Source organism: Podarcis liolepis (genome assembly GCF_965112155.1).
Source record: "Podarcis liolepis genome assembly, chromosome: 16".
In the NCBI taxonomy this organism is placed as follows: domain Eukaryota; kingdom Metazoa; phylum Chordata; class Lepidosauria; order Squamata; family Lacertidae; genus Podarcis; species Podarcis liolepis.
Genome location: NC_139567.1, coordinates 37,638,347 through 37,661,674, shown reverse-complemented (window position 1 = coordinate 37,661,674; position 23,328 = coordinate 37,638,347). Strand labels below are relative to the sequence as shown.

Sequence of the window (23,328 nt, the reverse complement as noted above, 5' to 3'; positions counted from 1 at the left end):
TCTTCAGGCAAGATGTCGAACTGGGTGGGAGGGGAACGGTGATGTACGCAATCTACTCTCAGCAGGATATGTGCTGACAAAACAGTAGCAGCCACAAACCAAATGTAATGTGGCATTCAGGACTTGAATTACCAGCTGCCAACCCTACCCACTGCTGCTCATTTGGAAAACAATTTTGAGAAGCTGAGTACAGAAAACTAGGTGCAAAAAAGAAAGAAAGAAAGAAATGCAGGGAGGGAGAAGAAGCAAAAGACGATTTTGCTGGTTTGATGAGGAAGATGATGAGACTTGCCTTGGGACACCTAATATTGACTGTTCATGAAATGTTCAGTAGTGCTTGAGGGGAGGAAAAACCAAAACATTATCCTAAAACTTGGCAATGTGGGAATGAATACAAACAGTGGCAAGTTTGTGGCGTAGCCAAATTTGCACTTTAGGATCTAAAACCAATTCCCTTGTGCCTCTGCATACTCTGACGGTTAGTCATTGTACATACTCTCCATAACTTAGGTCTCCAATGGACGGCTTTCCTGCTCTGCCGGCCTGGTTTAAGGCCTCCAAAAAGGATTCGGAGCGCTAATGCAGAATATTAAGAAGGTTAATGTTCTGTAGGAAGCCTTGAGTGTACAATGCTTGCTGAAATTAAACTTGGCCTCAAATCATAAAGCACTTACATATGAGTAACTCCCATTGGCTTAAGTGGGAACTACTCACAAGTAAGTGTATTTAGAATTAAAAGAAGGGTCACTTTTTTTCTTTTACAACGGTCAATTGACTACCCCCCCCCGCCAGACCACCAAGGGCCCTTGCAGAATAATAAAATGTCCTGATTGAATTTGGTAGGCCCAAGTTTGGGAGATAATGATCACTGTACTATGCATCCAGGTGTTCAGCATTGCTCTACACAGGTTGACCTACACTTCCAATCAAACCGCGGCTACACTGCAACTGCCATGCTCTTTCGAGCCGACAAGAACCTATAATATCAACTCAACAATGCATGTTCTACAACTACGTCTACTGCTACCGGTTACAACTACGACAAGTGCATGCATTTAGTTCAGTCCCACAGATACATAACACTCTAAGAACAGGCAAGGGGAGATGTGAGATGTTTCACGAACAACAAGTGTTTTGTTTTATTAAGTAAGGGAAAGTAATTTTTAAAAAAACCAAAAGAGAGAAAGTGTACTAAAATAAACAAAAATATATATTTTTAAAAAGAGAGAGAAAGAGAGAGAGAGAGACATTTTTCAAGAGTTGGATATGAGTCGTTTCTTAAACCGTTTCATCTGAACAAGCAAAAAAAACATGCAACCAGCTGCTACTAACAAGAAGCTGGACACAGAGAGAGGATTAATAGGTGTGGACAAACCTTCCTGCTGAGCGTGCTCAGAAGAGTGTTTGAGAGGAGTGCACGTCCCAGTGTAAGAGAGGCCGGAAAGAATGCCTCAGAGACACCCTCTCTCACAGCAGCCCCAACCAAGCAAGAGAGAAAACAACAAGAACATAACTGCTCACACTCACCATCAAGGTCAGTAGCTCATGTTATGAGATTGGTTATAGCTGGCAAGTATAAAGGACAGTAAGGAACTGGTGAACTCAGGATTTCAGAAGTAGGAGCAGGACTCTGGCCAAGGTGGAGGGGAGCAAGAAGGAACTCTGGGGGATCTTTCTGTTCGGGGGTTTTACCACTTGGTTCTTAGTGCAGTCACTCACAAGTGGTCAAGCAAGTAGACTTTGGTGCCTCCCCACGGCCAAGCAACAGAATCACTGGCCATCTCATTTTCCAGCCACGAGGGAAGAAACTAAAGCCACAGAACTATCTGGCTCATGCATTTTAATTGCCAAATTTTATATTCCTTTAAAAAACAAAGCAAAACCCTGAATTAACCCCGCTCCCCAACTTCACCTTAGTGAAATGAAGAAGCAAACAGCATTTTCAGAAAAGGGTGAAATCGGCTCAGTGTACTATTAACAGGGTAGAAGAACGGACATGGTGGTCTTCCACCATCTATCCAAATAAAGCGTGTGAGGGGTGCTCCATGCAGGGGCCTGTATGCATGATGGCCTAATGCAGGAAGAATTGCATGAATCAGGGCACTGGATACACAGAGCTCCCCCATGGGGGAGGAGAAGGGCACCCACCCACTTCATGGACTGCTGACGATGCTTGGCTGAGTGTCTGAACTGGGGGGGGGGGGGAGAGGGCACCCTAAACACTGGTGCTTTAAATATGCCAGAGGAAAAAAAATCACCTCAAACCATCAATACCTTTCCAGTAAGCTCTGCCCCAATGGCTCCCTTCCCTATAAGTGGATTTCCCAAAGCTGCCACCTCCATCAAACTGAATGGGGAAGCCTGCCCACGAAATCCATACATGCTCGGAATCGTAACAGAAATGTGGTATTGATAGTGAAACTTGTGCATTGGAAGAGTTTGTTACAAGATGCAGACCGTCATGCCAATGCGACCCAGGTCCTGATTCATCAGTAACATAATAAGCAGAAAGTGAAATGTTGTCAAGGTGGGGGTAAAGGCTTGGTTTATATAGAGGGTTGCAATGTCCTCAACAATTGCGTGGTTTTAATAACGGTCTGGCTAACGTTTGACACATGGGCACTGCCCATGACGGTTACCAGGTAGAGCCTCTTTGGTGATAGTCCCACAGCTGCGGAACTCCCTCCCAAAGGAGATAAGATAGGCCCCTTCTAGAATGCCATTCAGGTAGGCGGCGGTCAATACATTCTTTTTCCTGCCAAACTTTTAGTTCGTGTTGTGGCCTGTTGGGAGGCTGGTTTCATTTGCTTTATCTTGGCTTCTCTCAATGCTCTCCAGTTGTAATTACAGAAGTGTTTTCACTGTTGTAACCTGCCTTGGGGGACCTTTCAGGGCTGAAAGGAGGTATATAAATGTTTCTATAAATATGAACGAAGAAACATACAGCCCCAACTCCCAGGCTAATATCGCCCTGTGATCCTCGGATTGAAAGGTAGTATAGCAATTTAGTAAATAAAAAATAAAAATAAAATAAATGTTTCCCCACCAAAATTGAAAGCATAGGCCCTTGCTCCAGGGAGGGGTCATCTGCCTGTGGATTGTAATTAGTAGAGTACCCTTAAGGGATGCACAAGAGGCCAGAGTGGGCAGTAAGGACAGAGTTCTCTACATCCAACAGCCAGCCTTATGAAGTGTGGTTTAAAGATCCATGAACACACAAATTCTTATGTTATGAACCACCCTGAGAGTATAGGGTGGTATACTCTTTTAATAAATAATAATAATTGTGTGTACGGCAGTGCTGCAATCACAGGGACCAACTACAAACTTCCGCAGGGGTGCAGACCTCCCCCCCTCAAATCTGTTCAGCAGTGGGAGATCAATAAATATACACTGAACTGATGTCTTGTGGTTTAGACATTTAACATTCGTACATCTTACGACACAGGTGTGTCTTCGCTTTAGTAGTCACTTAAGTCATCTTGCAAGTGTGCCCCGAGTGATATTGCTCTAATCATCAAAATATTGAAGCCAATTACTTCCATTTGTCATTCCCCCTCTGTAATGAATCAGGCCTGAGTGCCATTAACATGAAGCTGACTCCATTGCTCTTAAATACACTTCACTATCAATGCTATTCCCTTTGATGGAAATGGCTGCAAATGGAATGCTGTCCCTGAGCCGAAAAGGCTTCTTTGTCAATGGAAACCACTTCTGCACATCAACAGACAGTTTCCTTGAGGGAGCACTAGGGTAGATCTGCAAGTGAAGAGATTTTTTTTTCAAAAACAGACAAGAAATATATACAGGGCACCATACTGCTCTTTAAACTTGCCATATATGTTGGTGTTAATTTCAGGGTTAGAATTTTCTTTTTTTTTCTTTTTTGGTATCACAAAGTTAATCTGTTCTTTAAAAAAGAAAAAAAATCCAAAAAAATTAAAAACAAAAACAAAAAACAAAAAAAACCAACCAAATGATATCAAGCAGAGAAATTGGCTGACACTCAGGTTCAGCTGTGATGGGACACTCTGATTAAAACAGGACAACAGTGAAGATCAGACTTAATCTGGCAGAACCCTTGTCCTTTCTGTGGGAAAAATGATCATCTCTATTTAAAATTAAACTGGAACCAAATGGGCCCAAAGTGCAGGTAAGGGAAGAGGGAATCTGTCCATTCTTCCTCAAATAATAAATGGAATCCTTTTCAGAAAAGGATTTTAAAAAGTAAAGGGGGGAAAAAATCCCTTTGCTATCTTTGAGCAAACCAACCCTTGGACTTTCCCTACATACAACGATAAACTGCTATGGATGAATCCTTTGTAGCTCCGCAAGCAGTGCCAGTTTGCATGGAACGGAGTTCTCCAAACATCCCACTTTGGACCCTAAGTAATTCAGTCTCCCCCCCACCCCCGCCAAAGTCTATTACGGTTGTGTGTGTTGCTGCTTGACAGCACTTCCCCCACCTCTGGGACCTTTTGTTTTGTGTCGGTTTGAAGAGGCCTATAGCTAATGAGTGTAGAAATTTTCATGTCAAAGAACAAGCTTCATCATGAGAGAGCTGAATAAAACAGTTACCTCCAAGTTGTTTGCTACATGTCTCAACGTGTACAATCTGGCTGGGGAATTTGGGCCCAATCGTGTTGTCTCCAATTGCCCCCACCGCCACCCCCAGTGCAATAACCCAGTTAATATTAGCAAGAACAAACGGCCGGATAAACGCACAAGACAGTACACAGAGATGAGCAAGCAAGATAGATTGGGGAGCAATAAAACCCACTGAAAGCAGCAGTCTACCCTTTGTCCTTGCTTTGTATTTAGGGTTCAGAATGGCTTCAGGCACAACCAAGGTATCAGCCAACAAGCAAATACAGCAAAAGAGAGGCACTGGTAAGTCTTAGCAGCCCACTCATGATTTCACTCAATTATGCCAAAGGGATAATTCACTTTCCCCTAAATTGGAATGCTAGGATATACTAGCGGCTTAACTACTTCCCCTAGCAGGAGGGGCACTGGAGAACAGAGTGGAAGGAAGTGGAGCTTTTTATAGGTGGGCACACATTTCTCATGAAACTGGAGCCAGAGTTTGCAGCAGGTAACAAAAGATGGAACAATATTCACGCTCAAAGAGCAAAAAGTATTTTTAAAGATGTCTGCAAAAGGTTATACTCTTCAGAGAGCCATTCCAATTTATGCCAAGGTGGAACACCCCTGATTTAGATTGCACTCCTAAAACTGCAACTGACTTCAAACTATGGTGCAATTTAGACATCATGCCATGTCGCCGTTTGTGCTAACCCTAGTTTAGAACCAAAACCTTGGTATGAGCTTCCAAACATACTAGCAGACCATAGTTTAGAACAGCTTGTCTGCTGTTGTATTCTGCCACTCAGCTTCCTAAGTCCATCAAATCACTCTCATCTCCCTTTGGGTACAGCTTCTGGAGGTCAAACAATGGCTATCAATATCACACCAAACCAGAATTAGCACAAAATCCAGTTTGTAAATCAACTTCTGTCATTGTATCAGATTCTGGTTTGTTGGCCAATTGCAAACTATGGTTTTGTCAATTCAAACATCACACCAGAACCATCCTTAAGCACCCCAACCATATTTTAGTGAGATGTCTGAACTACGAAGTAACTGGGGAGAACTATTTTTCTAGCATCCAGGTCCAGCTGACCAGACTTGGCACCTAAAAATGGCCCGAGAGAAGGCAAACTGCACTGCTCACCCTATTCTGTATGATACTAGACCTGTTCGCATTGGCCAGATCTGGAGTGCCACCATTTCAAAGGGCAGGGACACACACTATAGGTCCCTTTTCTCAAGAGACAGATGAATAAACGGAACTTACTAAATAGCTGAATGCTAAGCTGATTTGTAGGAGGTTGATCCATAGATCAAAGTTTGATAGAGCATTCCTAAACACCATAATTTGGAATCCTTGCTGATATTAGTGGATGTGTGGTTTCTTTCTTTGGATTGGGCCACCACTGAGAGTAACTTACTCACTGCATTCATCCCAAACATTAAAGTTGGAGATGCAGGTTGCTGCCCTAACAAGTTGAGGAATTAACAGGTGTGTGTATATGTGGGTGTGAGTGTGGTTGCGTTGTTAGCCCAGTGCAAACTGTGGAGAAATGAAAACTTTTGTTGTCCTTGACATTTTCATAAAAGGTCCAGTTGACAGCTCCCAGTAGGGTGGACTTTGTACTGGATGGATCCGCAAAGACCATCTGGTCTTACAGCCTATGCTCTGCTCTGAGTCTTATGGGCTCTGCTTGTAGTATTTGGTTTTGTTTGGTGGGTATCCCCGCACCCCCAGATCACTGTGAGAAAAGTCAGAGAAAGGGATGGACAGCTGCAGCCACATAGAATACCGACAGAGCTTTTACCTGGCCCTGCATTCTGAAGGTATGCCATGTAGCCGCCTCTTCCACGGCCCCCCCTACCTGATCCTCTTGCTGCTGCCACTGCCGCTGCTACTGGTCCGTAGGCTGCTGCCGGAAAACCTGGCCGTGGGGAAAAACAAGAAGGGGTAAGAGGAAAGGTGCAACGGACAGCCAGTGTTTACAACGGCCACAACAAAAGAGGCAGGTTAAGGGCGAGTATGAGTGGGAACAACTGTGTGTGTGTATTTATGAGAGAGCATTGACTGCAGAGGAGTTTGGGTGGGTCTTAAGAGGGGAAGCGCTTTGATGCCATTCCCTTTCTCCTGCAAGGTAAAAGTGGCAGCTGCCCATGGGACATAATAATGGAGAAATTCAGAGCAATTCAGCACAGTTGTGAATGGGCAGCCAGTGGTCCTGCCAAAGCAGAGCCTATATTCCTTCCTATTTTGTGCAAAAATTCAAAATCAACATGTGAGTGGATCTTCCATTGAAGCAGCACAAAATGAAACTCCCGGGTCAAAGCAGAAGGCAGGCGGTGAGCCTTAGGTCCAGTGGTTTGGGCTGGAGGAGAAATGTGCTTGAAGGGATGAGTGTGGCCGGGGGGGGGGGAGGAAGCAAGCTTCAACTCCTGCCAAGCCCTGCGCTCTTTTGCAATGAACATCAAAGCCCCCACCAGGTCCAGCATCAATACAAAGCACTCTCTGGCAGCTATATATATGGAACCCTGCTGAGTGAGGGACATCCTTTTAACCCTCCACAATGCTCTGAATGGAGGCTATGGAAGGGGCACTGTGGGAAACAAAAATGGAAGCTCCCCCAGACACAACTGCCTGGTACTCATCAGAGTGCTGCTGCTGTGTGTCGCTGCCACCAGGTAAGGCTACAGGGAGGTCACTGATGTGGGAGGGAGGCCAAAAGGCCCATCATTGTTGAGGGTTCCTCTCATACCTAGAGCTGGTCCAGTGCCCTGCTTAGATGTGAATGAGGAAGACTCCTGAATATGGCTACCCTGAGATAGGTCCACTGAGACAGGACAGGGCAGGGCAGAAGGTTGTGAGGAAGGCAATTCTACAAGCCAAGAGTCTGTAAGTGCTGAAAGTCAAGTCAAGGATCTGTAGAACAGCAGTTGGGGCTGCACGACAGGGACCAGCCACCATTGAGGAGGAGGAGCTTCTCAAAAGCAATAAGGAGCTGGTAATCAAAGATGCCCCGGGCTGCAGGGACAAGGAGATGCTGGGAGGGTTTTCTGCCCTTTGTCAAATTTTGTCCAGGGATGCTGCTGCAGTCCTCTGAGCTTGGGTTCAGAAACAAGCTCAAATGAGGGGCGAGCTTTTAAAAGCCCTCAATTTCCCCCCTGGCTTTAATCAGAATGTGAGCTTGCTTCTCTCCTGCCTATTCGTACCTACGGGACCGCCTCTCCCGGTATGCCCCACGGAGAGCCTCAAGGTCCATAAATAGCAACACCCTAGAGGTCCCAGGCCCTAAGGAAGCCAGATTAGCCTCAACCAGATCCAGGGCCTTTTCAGCACTGGCTCCGGCCTGGTGGAACGCTCTGCCTCATGAGACCAGGGCCCTGCAGGATCTGATTTCTTTCCGCAGGGCCTGTAAGACAGAGTTGTTCCGCCAGGGCCTTTGGCTTGGAGCCAATTTGATTCCCTCCCTCTCTTTCTTTTTTCCTTTCCTTCTCCTCCTGCGATGAGGCTACATTTTAATATTTTAATATTTTAATGTTGTATTTTAATTTTGTTTTTAAGTTGTAATCATTCAACTTGTTTTTATTATTGCTTGTAAGCCGCTCTGAGCCTGGCCTTCGCTTGGGAGGGCGGGGTATAAATAAAAATTATTATTACTGCTATTATTATTGCTGCCAGCCGTCTCAGAACATACTCTCCTCCCTTCCCTTCCACTGACAGGGGTGGATCTTGGTAATACGATGCCTTGGGCGAGGCCAAAATTTGACACTGCCCTTGTGCCACCTTCCCAAAATCTGGTGGGTGAGGTGCCTGGCTTTGGGAAGGAGGCAGGAGGGTTCTGGCAGGGTCCCAGAGTCCTCCTGTCTCCTTCCCAAAGCTGGGCAAGCACTTACTAGGCTTTGGAAAGGAGGCTGGAAGGCACCCCCTCAGCTTGGCGCCCTGTGTGGGGCAACCGGTTGTGCTGCCCTAAGTCCACTTTGGCCACTGAAGTTGTAGAAGCGGCAGCAGCGGCAAAAGTTGCAAGTACATGGAGCGAAGAGAAGAGAGGGTTTTCACCCTCTCTCATTACTTCTGCCATCCAGTTGGAGCAGCCTTCTGGGTAAGAAGACAGCATAGGAGATGTAGTTGCCTTGCCCCTACAGAATCCATATACCCACCCATATTTGATCTTAAATCAGGGCAGTGGCTCTTCAGAGAACTACATCTGTCACAGTTCCCCATGGGCCGGTAGGTTGTTAGCTAACATGTTGGTCTGCTTTCACTGCTGCTACCATTACTTCAAAATGAAGATCATGAAACTGGGAGCGTGTGGGGAGACCTTTAAAGGAAGGAGAAGACAGAAAGGCCAATAATTTCTCTGAGCCCTCAGAGTGGCTCAGAAAAAATCACCCAAGTTCCTTCCATTTTTTCCCAAAGAACTCAAGTAATTTCAGAGTTAATTTGATGTGAGCTTTGGAGAACTCTAATTTGTATTGCCAATTTTGGTTGTGATGACAAAAGACAGGAGGCACTCTTAGCCAGTGATTACGCTGCTCATAGTTCCTCATTATGAAGACAACCATATGGAGGCCAGAGGCAAAGAAAATAAAAAGAGGATTCGGAAAGCAGAGGAAAAGATAAGAGAGAGAAAAAGAGATCCAAAGAACTCAGCCAACTACAAGCCTGCTAGCTCTAGTTCTATCACCGTAGCTACATGTATTGCTAACAGGGAAAAACTGAATAGAAGTGAGAGGCTAAAGTGTCTCTAAACTACTGCAAAATATGAATTAAGAGAGACATACTTGCATTTAAATATGGTAATAGGGCTGTTGGAGGAAAAAAAACATTCCAGGTAAATAAATGCAGCTGTCCTCAGAGCCCATCCCCCATACACAAAACATTTGCTCAAAGAAAAGCTAGGTCCCATTTTCATTAAATGCAGAGGTTAATTGGCATGCTCTTCGATTGTGGTGCTGAAGTGGTTATCAAGGTTGCAGTGGCTGGGCAAGAAAGAAAAGAGAAACTGCTTGCAGAGACTAGACCCAAGCAAGTGCAGAAACTAAATCATTTTCAGTATGTCCACACCTGGCTGCCATGTCAGCTGGGATGGGCATGCGGGTCACCTATCAAGTATACCTGCTTCCAGAGGCTGCCACACCCCAGATCTAGCGATCATGTTTTCTTATGACATTTGTGTACAACATCAGGCTGAACAATAGAGGGATAGGATGGGTGTCAGTAACAGCAGGAATGGAAGAGGAAGGAAATTTGTCTGGATGTTTGCTACTGAAAGGCAAAGATGTGTAGCAATTTAACAGATTACTTTCTGGACCGAACAACTGGAAGCTAAAGGAAGTTTTCCCTTGTCCCTTCCAACAAATCCTTGGCCAGTCATAGCACCAGCCCCTCAGCTTGCCTATACAACAGCTCTGCTTCCTAGTTGCCATGATGCCATTTTGGGGTCGTGTAGTGTAGCCAAAGGTAGACTGGGGGCGGGGCGGGGGCGGGAGCCTTGATTATTTTTAACAGTGACTCAGATTCTCTGCTCCTCATAGACCTCATAGACATTTCATCACCCAAAAGGAGGCACAACACATCCCAAGACTCCTCTACGATACCAGCCACGGAGTACACCTTTCAGTTTGCATTTATAGACTTCTTACTTTTTTTTAATGTTTTCCTCTGAGGATCTGAGAGCAGCAGACATGGGTCTTCTTTTGGTCCCCATACACCTTTCACTTATACCCTGTGAGGTAGGTTAGTCTAAGATATGGAAACTCTGCCTGAGGTCACTTAGTAAAGTTAATGATGGTTTGAACACAGGCCTCACTTGTCTATTTATTGCCCTATCCTTGCCTTTACACACTGCTTTGTACACCCTTGCACACCTAAGAATACAGCTGCTCCAAATGTGTTGCACACTTCCTTGTGCAGTTCTTGCTATGAGATAAACTGTTTTTATGAAAGTAGATAGCACCCACTTCGCTACAGAACGCTTCTTTCAATTATTATTTCCTAGTGTGATACCATCACCTGCAATTTGCAACTCCAAGGAGTTAAAATCTTGAGGTGTAGTGAACGGGTACTGCCCATAACAGCTGTATCTGCACTCCCACCAAATAATTAAGCTTTAGATGCTCTCCAAATAAGCAGTGTAGCTGTTGGTATTTGTGGCACTCTGAAACCATCATCAAAGCTTAATATGAAATATGGTGCTAGCCTTCCAAAATCATGGAGTGCTTGGCTGGATAGCACATTTATTAAATGCTGCTTAAGAACCAGGGAAGCATCATGCTTTTAATAGAATGGCAAGGCACAATATGGCACATAATATGTAATATGAAGGTTCCTCCAGATGTTTTGGATGACAACTCCTCTCATCCTGTGAGCTGCCCGGCTCCGTTCAATGTGTACTAGGGTACAAAGCTCTAAATGACCTGGGACCAAAGTACCATCCATTTCAAAATTTTCAACGGGGGGGGGGGGTCCTGCTTGTGGTCTCATCAATAGGAATAGCATGAGGGACAAGGACACAAGATAAGGCACTCTTAGTGGGGGCACCCCAGCTATGGATCACCCTAAGGCGTTTTCTGCATTCAGAAACACATAGAAGACTTTCATTATAATTGTCAATGTTAATCCAGGTTTTTGGCTAATAGCTTTATGGAGTTTTTATACCACAGTTTGCAATACATTAAAGTTATCTTTCAAATGGCAAATGTTATTATTGTGAACCGCCCTGGGTTCACCTTGGGAAGACATTGTACATTTGAAACCATAAATAAATCCCTGGCCATTGGGCCATGCTGGGTAGGGTTGATGGGAGTTATAGCACCATGTTGCTCCTCTTGCGGCACAGGCTGGAAGAATATAAATCAGAGATATAGTTCGGAGATCAGGCTTGAGGGTGGTAGTCAAATGTTTTCCCAAGTCTGGCTTCTTGTCTTTACTTGGGGAAGGAAAGAAACCTTGTAGGCCACCCTCAGCATGATTTCAGGTGTTCCTTTCAATAAAATTAAGAATGTTATGACTGCAGTCATCAGGAAAGGCTGGGGCCTACAGCAAGAAAGGACACAATTTGGTTTGAGCTACATTCCCTTCCCTAACCCAATGGATCCAGGGGCACAGGCTGCCGTACTAGGGTGTGTTGAATTTTTCAACTTTCAAATTCCACTTGGTAAGTAAAATGTGTGTAAAATTGCACAGAAATCATTAAAAATGATTGCAAAGTACTTGCAGTTAGACATTATTATTATTATTATTGAACGCAGTTTATGTGCTTATTTGACAAATGTAGACCTACCAAGCTAAATGTTAGCCAATCACAAAAATAGTAACAAATTTAATTCCTTACACCCAAGAACATATTTTAAAGACGCCTCTGAAGAAATTTGCAAAAATTAAGTTTTATCCCCAAAATGCCATGCCCTAAAGCCATACCTCATCTTGAGCGCATTCCTTTTATGAACCATGATGTTCTTCTCAAATCAATTCAAATGCTGCACTCAAAAACTCAGAAGCTACTTTATTTTTTAATATGTCTTTCGGACAATTTTGTAAAAAATTTGCCACAAACTTGAAAGCCACTATCCCACATCAACGACATCTGTATGCTATGAGTTTTCCACCCAAATACTAACGCATAGCATGGCACAACCAGATTTTACACTCTATCGGACATAAGAAGGTTTTTTGGGGGGACACAATTTCCAAGCACTCAAAAAACAGCATCTTGTTTCTAGGAAAATATACCTCTCCCCCAGATGCGACATGTGTAAATGTTGCTGCTGTCACTTCAAGGCTGGCCCTCAAAGGATGGGAAGCAGAGCCAGTACTGATCAAGAACTTCCCTCCTACAGATCCTGTGCTGTGCCAGCTTATTAAAGTTTGAAGGAGGACACCTGAGACTCCATTGCAACCTGGTGTGTTATCCAAAGGCCCAGACACTCCTGTCCCTGCTGAACAGATCTCTCAAGCTCCTTTGTCTGTGTTGCACTTCTAATTGCCTAGAGAAAAACAAGACGCCAGAGCCATTCAAAAGCACTAAAGTGGATTTAGGCATTCCAATTAGCGGATATTTTACAATTAATGTTTTGAATGGGCTCCAGCGCTGCCCAAGAAAGCCCCCAGGATTCCGATCAATTTCATGCTGCCTTTATTTGTCAGCGAGAGCTAAAGCCGGCATTTAGAGTTCAATTTTTCACAGATAATATTCTACCCCCCCCATGCTTCCTGCATCAATAGGTTCCCTAACTACTTGAACAGTCATGTTGAGGAGAAGGACGCATCTGGTTTTGACGAAGAAGCCCTTAGGCCCCAATTTGGTGAGAGGCTCTGTTCGAGCAAGTGCTTTCTCCACAGCGCAAACAACATCATGAGGGGAAGGCAAGCAGTCTTTCGGACAGATTATTATTATTATTAACATTATTAATTCACTTCTGACCTCACATTTAATTTGACAGGTTTAAAAGAACTTGGAACAGCGTAATGCTTGCCTGGTGGTATGCTGTTGCTTTTCAAGAAAAACTAAAAAAAAAATCTTCTTTTGGACTATTTAATAAACATTATTAATTGACTGTTGTCTTTGTCCATGGAGTTTTCTTGGCAGGGATACTGGAGTGGCTTGCCGGTTCCTGCTCCAGGTGGATCACGTTTGGTCAAAACTCTCCACTATGACCTATCCATCTTGGGTGCCCTGCTCGGCATAGTTCATAGCTTCTCTGAGTTATTCAAGCCCCTTCGCCACGGGAAGGCAGTGATCAGTAGTGATGTATGGAAGTGAGAGCTGGACCATAAAGAAGGCTGATCGCTGTAGAATTGATACTTTTGAATTATGGTGCTGGAGGAGACTCTTGAGAGTCCCATGGACTGCAAGAAGATCAAACCTATCCATTCTGAAGGAAATCAGCCCTGAGTGCTCACTGGAAGGACAGATCCTGAAGCTGAGACTCCAATACTTTGGCCACCTCATGAGAAGAGAAGACTCCCTGGAAAAGACCCTGATGTTGGGAAAGATGGAGGGCACAAGGAGAAGGGGATGACAGAGGACGAGATGGTTGGATAGTGTTCTCAAAGCTACCAGCAAGAGTTTGACCAAACTGCGGGAGGCAGGGGAAGACAGGAATGTCTGGCGTGCTCTGGTCCATGGGGTCACGAAGAGTCGGACACGACTAAACAACAACAACAAATTAACTGACTCCCTGATTTAAACAAATGCTCAAGTATGCCATTGAAACCACCAAGACTGACTGTGCTGAACTTTGGCTGGGTGGTGTCTGGTGTTTCTTGAGCTGAAGGGGTTCTTACAGGTCATCTAATCTGATCTGCTGCTGGAGGAAGGTGGTCAAGAGCTACAGCTCTCCTCTAGGAAACCTCCAGTGAAGGAAAGCCCATCACCCCTTTAGGTGTGTTATGAGGTCACTTTTTTATCAGCTTGTTTGAGGGAGTGGCAATTTAATAATTCCATTCTTTTAAAAGCCCAATGAACAGGGGACTGAACAAAAGCACTAGATTGCTGGCTCCAAAAAGGCAAAACACCTGTATGGCATTAAAACTTACCTTGCCATTATGTTCTCAAACAGGGATTAAATGTGATGACAAAGGTTTCATTCAGACCGGCTTGGGCTTCAGGAGGAAAAATGGAAAGAGCAAATCATTTTTACGCGTGCCCAATTTAAGTGCCAAGTCTGTGGCTTAGTTCGGATTGACCTTTAGTGACCAATAGGCTTGAAGGGAATTAAGCTAAGTGATGTACTGAATTCACAGCCTAAGGCCTTTCATAGGTGCCACATGAAAAGAAACCAGAAGAGACAACGCTCAGGAAAGTGTTCTAAAAGTTCATCTAAAGGAAGATGCACAATGATGAGGAAAGCACCAACAGTATCATTGATTTTATCCTTTTAAAAAGCACTTCCCCTCCCTTTGCACAATATGTAGTCTTCAAAATACAAGTCTGTAGTTAGGTTCATACAATACCTAGGTCAAAATATTGTAAAGCCAAGAATTCAACAACTGTCTTCAGGTTGAACATAGAGAAATAAAGCAAAAGGAAATTTTGATAACCTTCCCCCCCCCCAAACATAGTTTCCAATCCCTTTGATCAGCCTGGAAAAAGAGTTAAGAGGCTCCCAGCTGTTCCTGCAAATAGAGACTCTCTTTCATGATTCCTTTAACTGGGCCAGGCTGAGGCTACGTTTGGAAAAGGCAGGAAATGTCTGGGGTGCAATATTATTATGAGCAATTTACTTTAAAAACTTGTATATTGATTTACAATCCTTGGGTGAACATGAAATACCACTGCTGGTTTCTTTCTCCCCCAGATCAGTAATCCACACAGCTCCAGAAGAGCTGTAAATTTTTGCGGATGTAATATTAAAACTGCCACTGCAAGAGTTATAACTAATAACTATGGCGTGTGATGCATGCACTCCCCACAGAAGTTTCCTATGTAACACAAGGACTGTGGCTATGCTTTAACACACAGAACCCTTGCCTCTTCCATGCCAACTATCATCTACAGAGATAGGTAGCTGTTCACATGGTAGAGAAGGGAAAGAAAGGTCAGGAAGGCATGAATTTGATCAAAACTCTCCAGATAATTCATAGCTGAGCTACAATTCAAAATCTGGTTTTCTCAGGTTTGACTACAAACATGTTGCTGGAAGAGCTTCACTATGGAGTGGTACAGAAATGTAAATAAACAAATGAAATCCTCATTGGATCATGGTGCCTCTAAAGCAGGACTAGGTGTACTCCAGATGTTTTTGGACTACAAATCCCATGAGCCTGTGCCAACATGGCTGTGCTCGCTGGGACTGATGGGCACCAGGAGGGGCAAAGTTAAAACTAGAGAGTCAGAGGATGCCGGCAAGGTCTGCATTTTGGCAATCAATGAATACTCAAGCCCGAACCCAGTCAAAAATAGCTTGCGGAGGGTGAACCAGTTCTTTATCCAGCCCCTGGGCTGAAAAGGGGTTTCCCACCCCTGGTTTAGGGTTTTAAAGTTCAAACCCAGCACCTTCCACTGAGCCAAAAAGCCAACTAGTAGTTAATGAACTTGTTTCAAAACTGGCATAATGCAATCTCCGGGGGCCTTCCCCAGTCAACATGGGGAGCTAAATACTGAACTAGTTTGGAGACTTGATAAGTCTTCAAGAGCAGCCCCACACTGAGAATGCTGCAAATCCAATCTGGATGTCACCAAAGCATGAATTACCATGGCTCTAGGTCAATCCTCTCTGGGAAAGAGTTCAATATTGGTCAAAGTCACTACTGGGGCATCTGGCATAAGAACATGGCTGACACTGAGTCAGACCATTGCGTCCAACCAAGTCACTATTTTTGACACTGACTGGCAGCAGCTCTCTAGGACGAGAGTGGGGTTTCTCCCAGTCTTCCCTTGAGATGCCATGCTTTGAACCTGGGACCTTTTTGCACACAAAGCAGATATTCCTACCTGTGAGCTTATGCTCCTTCATCAAAGAGCATTGCCAAACCCAAATCACAGATAAGCTGGAAACCAGTCTTTAGGGCAAGCTTTCCAAACTGTGTGTCGTGACACATTAGTGTGCCGGTTGCTTTGTATAGGCCTGTTGTGCGAACGCTCCCCATGCTCCTCCCAGGGCTGGAAAGAGGTTAGGCTAACCTCCAGTTTGCTAGTAAAACGGAATTACTATGTTGCAAAATGATGCATATCTAAAAAAGCATGTCACTGACATGAAAAGTTTGGAAGCTCTGCTTTAGGGGAAGTACAAGACTTTCCAATAAAGGTACATATCTCCAGCATCGGCCAGATTCCCAGCTAACAATACATGTGTCTTTTCAAATTTTGCTCACACTCATCTAATTCATGGCTGACTTAAGGCCCCTATTTAGAATTCACAGTGTCTTCCCAGGGTCAGATGAAAGGGAGAGTTAGAATTGGGTATGACTGATCTACAGATGACGCCGCACTCCAGACACTGCACGTCTGGATGATCTCATCCAGCCATTTCATGAAATGTTAAATACCATGAGTGACACGATGGAACTTCTTGTTGCGTTCTGCGGCTGTATGTCACAGATGCACCCCGTGGCAAGTCTCACTTTGGTCACAACCCAAAAAAGGATGCTGTCAACGCAAATCTTCCTAGTGCCCTGGTGAGTATTTGTTCCATTTCCCATTGAAACAGAAGTACACAAAGCCAGGAATGTTTTACAGAGATGATTAAAAGCACAACAGAGATGTCCACCATCGTTGCATCAAGAGAGACAGAATTCTACTAAAAAGTTCGGGGGGAGGGGGGGAGGAAGAGGTGGTTTAAAAACTTTTAAGTGTAATGAACTTGCCTGGGTAACTGGGTTTGATTGAAGATCCCACGGTAAGCACTAAAAATCCATAGAATCAAATATAGGCATTACTGGGCAGCACAGCAAGCTATAAACTAATTTAAGAAAAATTGCACGACCTCAAAATTTAATCCATTTCCCCCTCTCTTTCTCTCTCCAAAGAAATAGTTTAACCCTGTGCTTTAAAATGCCAAATAGAGGTATACAAACAGGGCAGGCTCTCCTGGGTGCTTCTGATGGAGTAATCCTATTAACATTTTTAACATCTGCCCAAGAGTGCTTTATTTTGACAGCCACGTTAAGTGTTTCCCTTTGTCTTTAAACGCTGCTCTAGATCAAGCTTATTAAAATATATTTCACCGGGTCAGGAAATTAGTGCGTTTTGGGCTCAGTAGTGGCACGCATAATGAGGTCATCATTAGAGAGCCTACTCCGGTATTCCAGGCACAGGGGCTGACAAGAACAGAGGCCTCAAAAGAAGGGAGTGTGCAAGCAAGAATCCCCTGGGGTCTGGTTGGGTTGGGGGGTTTTCTTCCCAGCCTCCACATCCTTTTCTCTTACCCTCTCACCCTCTCACTGGTAGATGGCCCATGGGGACTGAAAAGTAGTTGCCCAGGTTTTCCAGGTTTGAGGGAGAAAACAATTGGGAAGCATGTGGAGGTTCAGACTATGAAGAACTGTAGCCAAAAAGGTGAAAATTCCTAACGGGTGGGGAAATCAATGCACAACTGCCAGAGCATAAATAGTACAGGTAGCCTAAATATTATTTAACATTGTTTTGTGGTGAACAGCTGGATAGAAAAGTTATCTGCTGCTGCCATTAACATTACTAGCCCACTGGCTCGCAGTTGCCTATATCAGATATTTGCAGCCTAAAACACCACCACCACACATTTTGGACCATTTCCCTGACCAGCTTTTTATGGTTCCCCATAACAGGTTGCCACTTAGCAAAGGGTCACTGGCACTTTGTTGATAGATTTTGCCCAACTTGCAATGCTCTTGGAAATTGCTCTATACATACACACCAGGCAACAGCAAACACTCAGAGTCACTGAGATGCCTTGGAAGCAAAACAGGCTGGCCATGTGATTCATTTGACCCCAGTCCTCCAGTGGGACAACCCTCTTTCCACTCGCCATGCCCCTGTGCTCCATTTGTGCTGCTTGGCTTCTGTGAATCATAGTTCATGGAAAGTCTCCCAGCAGCTGCACCTGTGGGTCCCTCCAAAGGAACTGTGAGAAGAAATGAGGGGTGGACTGTTCCTGGCCCCATTTGGAATGGGCCAGATTAAAAAACATAAATTTAGAAATAAAGTCCAAAAATGTATATAAATGCATCCCTTTAAAATTCTGACCCTGCTTCAGATTCAAAGGAGCCACACACCTAATAGCCTCTACACCAGGCTTCCTCAAACTCAGCCCTCCAGATGTTTTGAGACTACAACTCCCATCATCCCTGACGACTGGTCCTGCTAGCTAGAGATCATGGGAGTTGTAGGCCAAAAACACCTGGAGGGGCGAGTTTGAGGAAGCCTGCTCTACACTCTTGGGATGATAGCTGCAGCCCTTCCTTGTCTGGGCAACATTATGAAAGGGGGTACGAAGGAGGCAGCAAGGGCTTATGGGGAAAGGGACAAGATTTCCCAGTGCCTGGCATGCAGCCATTGGCAACATCCCACTTGCTAGAAGGAACTCCCTCCCTTCATTCCATCACACCTGGAGCATCGAGGAAGAAAAGTGAGTGAATGGGTTAGGAAAGAAGAACTTGAAATTCTTCCCTGGTGCAGATTTTTAACCAAACTGAAGATGAACTTTCAGGACTCAGATTGCTGGCCTCCTAATACTGAAGTTCCAAGCCAGGTAATACAAAATCTGGAGACATTGCAAATTTCTAGATGTCGTTTGTAGGACATTTCCTGATTTGATTTGCAGATCAGTAGAAGACCCTCAGGATCAGACCCTGAGTGGATAGAGAAATGATGTGCAGCTGCTGCAAAGGAGCGAAGGCCCACATCTCCTCATCTCTCTTCCCAATCACCGAGACTGTCAATGAGAAGTGGGGCAAGTGGGGAAACCGGCCACAATGAATTCATGTTTCACATTTTGTGGTCACAGACATACAGCTCTGGCCAAAGAGAACTGTAAGAGCCAGCCTATGACACACAACCAGCAACAAATGCTTGATGCTAACTAGGCTGATTTAGGGCCCAGAACAGCCAGGCGTCTAAGATCAAAGCCTGCCACACAACAGTTTGATTTAGTGCAGAGATTTACTACCACCTTTTATTTCATGATAACCCTTTATATTATGAGCTTTTAATGATGTTGCATTTACAGCTACGGGAAATTTCCTATCAAGCTGCCAGGCAGCTATAAAAGGCTTAAGCAGAAAATGCTTGTAAAACCTCTTATTACCACCAATCCTGGGCATTTAGGGAAAACTTAACAAGCACTTACATGGGTAGTTGAAGAACAGCACAGAAAACTAATCAGAACCAATAAGGAGGAGGATTTTCAAAATTGCTCAGGGTTGTGCAAATCTCATTTGAAATCACCCATTAGTTTCTCTACTGCTACAAGTAAAGCACTCTTTAACCAAATCCTGACTAGATGGAACGCCCACTCAGTGGATGACGCTGAATCCTGCCCCTTTAGCCCCACCAGCTGCATTTCCATTTACCTGAATATCTGTAATGTCCCTTCCCACCCCAGTCTTCAAGGGCACAGAAAAATTAAACTGGCAGCTTCACCAAAACACCAACATAGCTGCCCCTGCCTAAAAAGTCCATGGCACCCGCAGCTCCCGCTTCCCTGTCTTCGCACCAAATCCCTCCCACTTTGTGGCTTGGTTCAGCAACCTTCCACGTGACGGAACCGCAGGGTGGCTCCTCAGGGTCCAGGCAGGCTGCCCTATTGGTGGGTTTTTGTTCCCCCTTGTGGTGACTGTGAGACCGTCTGAATGTCTGTCTCTGCAGAAAGATGGTGGCTGTTAACTCCTTAGGAATCTTTACCTGGAAGCTGGAGCTCCTGAGGGGGTACTCACACTATGAGGCTTTTGGGTAGCTGCAGTCTCTCCTCAGCCTTGGCACCACAAGGCTTAAAGTCAAGGACCCCTGGTGGCTGGGTTAGTGGGAGTGAGGGGCTCCTCCCTTGGGAAAGAACCTAGTGGTGAGTCTTGTGTTTCTCAGCCCAACCTTTCCTCTTCCACCCATAGGTCCGTTCCCCCCCCAAGCTTAGGGCCATTTAAGTCTGCTTCGTGTACCTGCCCTTCATTGGGCTCATGCATGTCAGCTGTGCTCCCATCTGTCCACCAGACTGGTGTGTGAGAGACACCCTTACTGTCTGCTGTTGGATCTGTCACTGGTACCTCAGCACTGTTCCTGATGAGCCCAGCTGCACAATGGGCGCAGCAGAGACAATTACAGTGGCCTTAAGGGAGCAATCAGCACTGAAGATGCTAAGGGAGGGGATCAAGTCCTGGAAGTTTTTTGGGGTTTTTTGCTTTTAAACTTAAAGCTAAAAACTCCACAAGGGGACCTGGAACATCCCTGAGTTGGTGGGAGGTCCCAACCTCCCCCTCTTCCCAGTGAGTCCCAGTGACTACCCGTGAGATTTTAGTAGGGCAACCAAACTTCTTCCCAACCATTTCAATAGCTCAGCATTTAATAATGTTGCTGTCACGCCTTGGAAGTAACTGGTTAAACATCTGTTCAACCTGGTATACAATACTCTAAGTCAAAATACCAGCAAATGTGACCGGGCTAATCCAGGGCATTTCAGGACAGCCTGAAGCCAGTCATGTGACAACATAAAATCCTCCCCTTGTCACGGCAGGGTGAAAGAGGGAGAGGGAAATATTCAAATGTGTGTATTTTTAAGTGTTTTAATTTTTATTCATGAATGACCAGCTGAGTGGGGAAGCCTTATCGTTACAAGGCTCAGGAGAGACAGACTTTCCCCACTGCTACGCTTGTGGAGGATGCTGCCTATGGACTGAAAAACGGCTGGGGAAGATCTTCTGTCTGAAACCCAGAAGAGCTGCTGCCGGTCAGTGTAGGTAATACTGAGCTGGATGGACCAATGATCTGACTTGCTAGAAGACAGCTTCCTGAATTCCTATGATGCCCACACTGCATGGAGACAGGAAGATGAAGACCAGCCTAATCTATCCTGCATAACAGAGCGATGTGGATTGGTAGTTCTCTGGTCCAGGAATTAAATAGATGGCATGTTCTGGATAGAGTCGCACCTAACTTGAAAGAACAGATTTGTAGTCTAGAGGTGCTCCTGGAGCCAACTCTTTTAACTGGAAGCCTGAGTGACCTTTGTGCAAGGAGTGCCTACTATTAGCTTTGGCTGTTCCTAGATAGTAATCCTCACTCTTAATAGCCTCCTGACTGGAGGACTGTGATGTGCTCTATGTAAGGCTACCCTTGAAGATTGTCCAGAAGCTGCCAACTAGTCCAGAATGCAGCTGTAAGACTGCTGACTACTACCAATAGGCAGAACCATAGAATGTAAGTCCTAAAGAACCTGTACTAGTTGTCTATATGCTTCTGATCCTAATTCAGAGACTTGGAAGGAACCCCAAGGGTCGTCCAAACCCCTGCAATCACAGCTAAAGAATTCCTGACAGGTAGCCATCCAATCTCTGCTTAAAAACCTTCAAGGAAGCAGAGTCCTTCATAGGTAGTCCATTCTACTGCTGAACAGGTCTTAACATCAGAAAGTTCTTCCTAGTGTTTAGCCAGAATCTCCTTTGTTGTAATTTGAATCCATTGCATCAGGTCCTACCCTCTGGAGTAGCTTGCTCCATTGTCCACATGACAACCCTTAAGAGATCCGAAGAAGGCTATCATATCCCCTCTCAGTCTTTTCTTCTCTAAACTAATTCAACATGTTAACCTTGCCATATAATAAAGCCTTTTACCTTAAAACCCAAATTCCTGAAGGATCACCTTTCTGTCAACCTGCTCATGTACTGAGAGCAGATTGAGAGGTTCTTCTCGTAGTTCCACCATAAGGGAAAGTGCATGGCATGTTGGCACAAGAAAGACCATTTAGAGAGGATTCTGGTATTGAACCTACTTGAGTTTCAGTGCCTGTTAAAGAGGAATCTTTTTTTTTTTTATCCAGGCTTTTGGAGGAGGTTAGGCAATGTGGCCAGCTGCTATTTGTATGCTCACCTGCTACACTAGTATTGTATGCTGTACTAAGGATGGCTTGAGTGGCTATTTTAAGTTTATATTGTTTGATGTTTGATGTTCTGCTGTAACCTGTCCTGGTACAATGAAGGGAAGACTTACAAATTTAAATAAATAAAGAGAAATGGCAGCAGCTGGTCCCTCCCTCCTCCTGCCATCATGGTTTGCAAACAACTTCTTGAATGCCCACCATGTTCTGTTTTCACAAATTTGTGCCAAAGAGAAACAAAAGTTTTTGAACTGATTAAAGAACAGGAGGCGGGTAGAAGTGTGTGTGTGTGTGTGTGCGCGCGCGCATGTTTATGGAGGGCATCCAGGCTGTGCCATATCATTTCACACTGATGAAAATTAAAATGGAAGGGCTTGGCGAATGATAATTAAACTCACTCTGGCTGATTTAATATGCACTTTGGAAGGGGGGGATGTTTTATGCCATGCAGATGTTGCCGGCACCTTTTGGGTAAACAAAGTGGGTACAGAGCTGGAAGGATTAGGTCACAATTTGAAGAGCTAAGCATGAGCTGGGGGGAAGGGGGAAGGAACAGATCAAGTGCTGCAAACCAAAGCAGACTGCCATTGTTTGCTAGCCAGAGGAAAGGCTGCAGATCACAATAAGGTCAGAATCCCCAGGGAAGTTGCCCTTTGCAAGCCAGCCCAACTGAAATCAACATAGATGGTCGTGCTCTTTGTGCTACTGCCACAAATTTCAGTGATGCTTGTGCAGGAGACCTTTGTCCCGGGTGTGTAGGACTCAGACATCTTTTCCTAAGGGAGTGCTTCCACTATGTGGAAAGCACATCACCCCAATGGTCCAGATGCAGAATCTTGTCCCTGGGAAAACGTATAGCTGGGAGATTTAAAAGCAAACGAAGAGCCCTGCTGGATCAGATCACCAAACCCAGATGCTTCTGGGAAGCCCACTAACATGCCAATAAGGAAATAGCTGTCCGTGCCACTAAACATTTCCCTTTTTGTGCCATTAAACATGAAGGAGCCATGAAGCTCTGAATCTGAGTAGACACATGTAGACTAATAATTCAAATAGTGGTCAAATTTCTCTTTTAAAACTATCTAAGCTAGTGGGTGATGTCCTGTCTTGCATTAGTGAATTCCCTAAGGGAATGATGCCCTGTGTGAAGAAAGTCTCCCTTGTGTCTGTCCTGACCCTACTGCCAGTTAGTTCCATTTGATGACCTCCTGTTCTAGTATTCTAAGACAAGGAGAATGT

At 44.8% G+C, this 23,328-nt stretch overlaps 1 protein-coding gene across 49 annotated transcripts in view; it reads right to left on the bottom strand.

The window, feature by feature from the left end:
• Positions 1-23,328, bottom strand: part of MSI2 (musashi RNA binding protein 2) — a 451,660-nt gene that overhangs the window by 41,407 nt on the left and 386,925 nt on the right. For 11 of the 49 annotated variants that reach the window (XM_083479977.1, XM_083479976.1, XM_083479981.1 and 8 more), the window contains 3 exons: positions 16,895-16,933; positions 9,370-9,393; positions 6,399-6,515 (listed from right to left, as the gene is read on the bottom strand). The exons of 5 other annotated variants lie outside the window; for them this stretch is intronic. In XM_083479977.1, coding sequence (XP_083336103.1) covers positions 6,399-6,515; positions 9,370-9,393; positions 16,895-16,933 — 180 coding nt within the window. The remainder of the gene's footprint in view (positions 1-6,398; positions 6,516-9,369; positions 9,394-16,894; positions 16,934-23,328) is intronic. 33 more of the 49 variants (XM_083479991.1, XM_083480001.1, XM_083480019.1 and 30 more) reach the window with 8 other exon arrangements.